Source organism: Dipodomys ordii, unplaced genomic scaffold, assembly GCF_000151885.1.
Source record: "Dipodomys ordii isolate 6190 unplaced genomic scaffold, Dord_2.0 Scaffold313, whole genome shotgun sequence".
Classification (NCBI taxonomy): Eukaryota; Metazoa; Chordata; class Mammalia; order Rodentia; family Heteromyidae; genus Dipodomys; species Dipodomys ordii.
In genome coordinates, this window is record NW_012267529.1 from 264,087 (window position 1) to 266,497 (window position 2,411).

Genomic DNA, 2,411 nt, shown 5'->3' on the forward strand with positions numbered 1-2,411 from the left:
CAGATTTTTCCTTTTGACCTTGGACCTACATGGCTCATGAGTCAAATTACACCTCTTTTCCTTATATTTCACCCAGTCTGTTGGACCATGTTACCAGCAATGAAAGTGGACTGATAGCCTGCGTGGAAATGGATGTGAAAGTATTTTAGTATGGTCTTAGATGCAACAAATCATCATGAATTGAACAAAGAATGCTCTACATGAAAATACGGAACAAAACGGAGGCGAGGACGGGGTTATGGAGGAGCGGGCCTCCGTGCCCGCCCCGCTCGCTTCGCAGCCCCTGGGGAGTTCCGCGGGCCGGCCTCGCTGGCCGGCGTCCATCGGAGGTCAGCAGCTGGCGTGGGCCGGAGGACGCGCGGTCCCCTGGGCCCGCCGCTATGTGAAAGCTGAGCCAGCTGGAGCCGGGTGCTTCTGGAAGAGCCCCCAGAGGAGGAGGACGGCGCGCGCGACCGCCAGCGCCCCGGTGCAGGTTCAGGGCCGCAGGTTTCCAAGGCTGGAAGGAAGGAACTTCTCTGTTTAGTAAAGACGACAAAGAACATCTGCTCGAGAGATGCAAATCTCCCAAGTCCAAAGTAACCAACTTACGACTTAAAGAAGAGTTGAAGGCAGAGAAGAAATCTGGATTTGGGGACAGTTTGGTTTTAAAACAGAACAACCAGTCTCGAAAACCAGATGAGATGGAAGGCTGGGAACCCCCCAACTCAGTTCTGAAGATGTGGTGGCCCATGTGGACGCTGCTCACCCTGACTTGAGGAGTAGCCACTCACCCTGGCCTGGCTGGGACGGTGACAGCAAGGGCTCTACCAAGTACACCAGCCTGTCCAGTTCAGCCAGCAGCTCCTGCTGGAGTCTCCGGTCGGCGGGGACGTTGGTCAGCATTCGGCGACACAGCAAGGGCCAGCTGACGGACGCGGTGGAGGAGGCGGAGTGAGCAGAGGAGCCCTGTTATGCTTGTCTAGCCTTTAGTTTAGGGTTTGCTGGGCCTAACGACCCTCTGCTAGCACACCATTAAGTCACCCAACCCTCCCTCATTCTAGAAGTCCGTAGAGTGCCTGAGAGTCACGCTGGAAACCACATGCATAGTGGCTCCTGGTGGTGTTTGTTTGCCTTACCTTGGACATGTCCATATCTGCTGAACCTGGACATGAGCATCTTTCATGCTGTCCAGTGATAGCGAAATGACCTGATGTCTCCACAGAGTGAAGCTGGCTTCGGTCACTGTCTTTCATGACCTGTCGCCTTCCCCCTGAATGTGACAGATGCTGCTCGACTTGAAAATGTGGCAGAGCACCAGGTGCATCTTCCAAAGCCACATGACTCTGTGTAACCCAGAAGTTAAACTTTTCCTATTAAAGAACATGTGAACAGATTACGGGCTGGGCAGCCCAGGCTGCGTGCAGTAGGATGGCAGGCCTGGTGCTGCCTCCTGAGCGCCCTATAGAAGAAGGTTCTGGGGGGTTTAGTTCTTCTTCTCTTGAACTTTTAAACACTGACCTGTTTTGTCTCCAAAAAATCTGCTGTCTTATTTCAGTTTAGATATTATAAAGAAATGCTATTAAGTGTGGGTGACCGTTACTTGGTAATTTAAAAAATTCTTAGAAACCACTAGTTTACTCATCACGGAGTTAAAACATGTAACGTACTGAAGTGCCTCTTGTTCCCAGGTTTAGTTTGCTGAGTGAAGTACCATTTTGTGACTGACATTCTGTGGGTCAGTAGGAAGTCCTTTCTCTCCCACAGGCAGGGATCATGGCCTCTACTGTCTCTTGCTCTGCCTGTTTCTCTAGAAACATCCTTGGCTCTGTGATGCCATGTGTCAGGCCCAATGCAGGGTGCTGCTTAGCAGCAGTTGGTGCAAATATTACTTAGGTAAAAGTAGCTTGACGGAAGAGGTTTATTGGTTTTGTTTTGTTTAAAGACAAAAGCCTCCGATTACGCTGTGCATTTCCTCTCCCAGGGGAACTAGAAGCAACGCTCTCCTGCCCTTGGTTCCTCCAGTGTGTCCACTGTGTCCTTCGACCCTGTCTGTGGTTCCACTGGGTGTACAACATGCAATGTAGTGGGTTAAGGCGCATCTTCAATAGAACGGACAGAGTCATCTGTCATCTGTCGCTACTTACGGCTATAGATGTTTATCTACCTGTTTATCCATCCACCTCTCCCTCTCTCCGTCTACCTGACCTTCAATGCATCCACTGTCTTTTTGAAATAGAGGAGTTCATTTACTGAGTCTTCAGAGGGGGACATGCTTCAAATGGTGTTCAAATAAAAATTTTTTAGAATCAAAAAAAAAAGAAAATACAGAACAAAACGGACTGTCGTTTAGAAGAACTTTGACTTACTGATGATATTCCTTAGTTGGTTTATGCCTGAATATCCAAACTCCAGAGAATAGCTTCCTGGACTTC

The 2,411-nt window shown here is 49.5% G+C and overlaps 1 protein-coding gene across 1 annotated transcript; it reads left to right on the top strand.

Annotated features, from left to right (window-relative positions):
• Window positions 1-238: 238 nt before the first annotated feature.
• On the top strand, window positions 239-1,285 carry LOC106001539 (testis development-related protein-like). Its single transcript, XM_013036626.1, is given in 4 exon segments — window positions 239-342; window positions 399-448; window positions 451-699; window positions 702-1,285. Coding segments are annotated over 4 exon segments (636 nt in total). The 3' UTR covers window positions 935-1,285.
• Window positions 1,286-2,411: the final 1,126 nt, after the last annotated feature.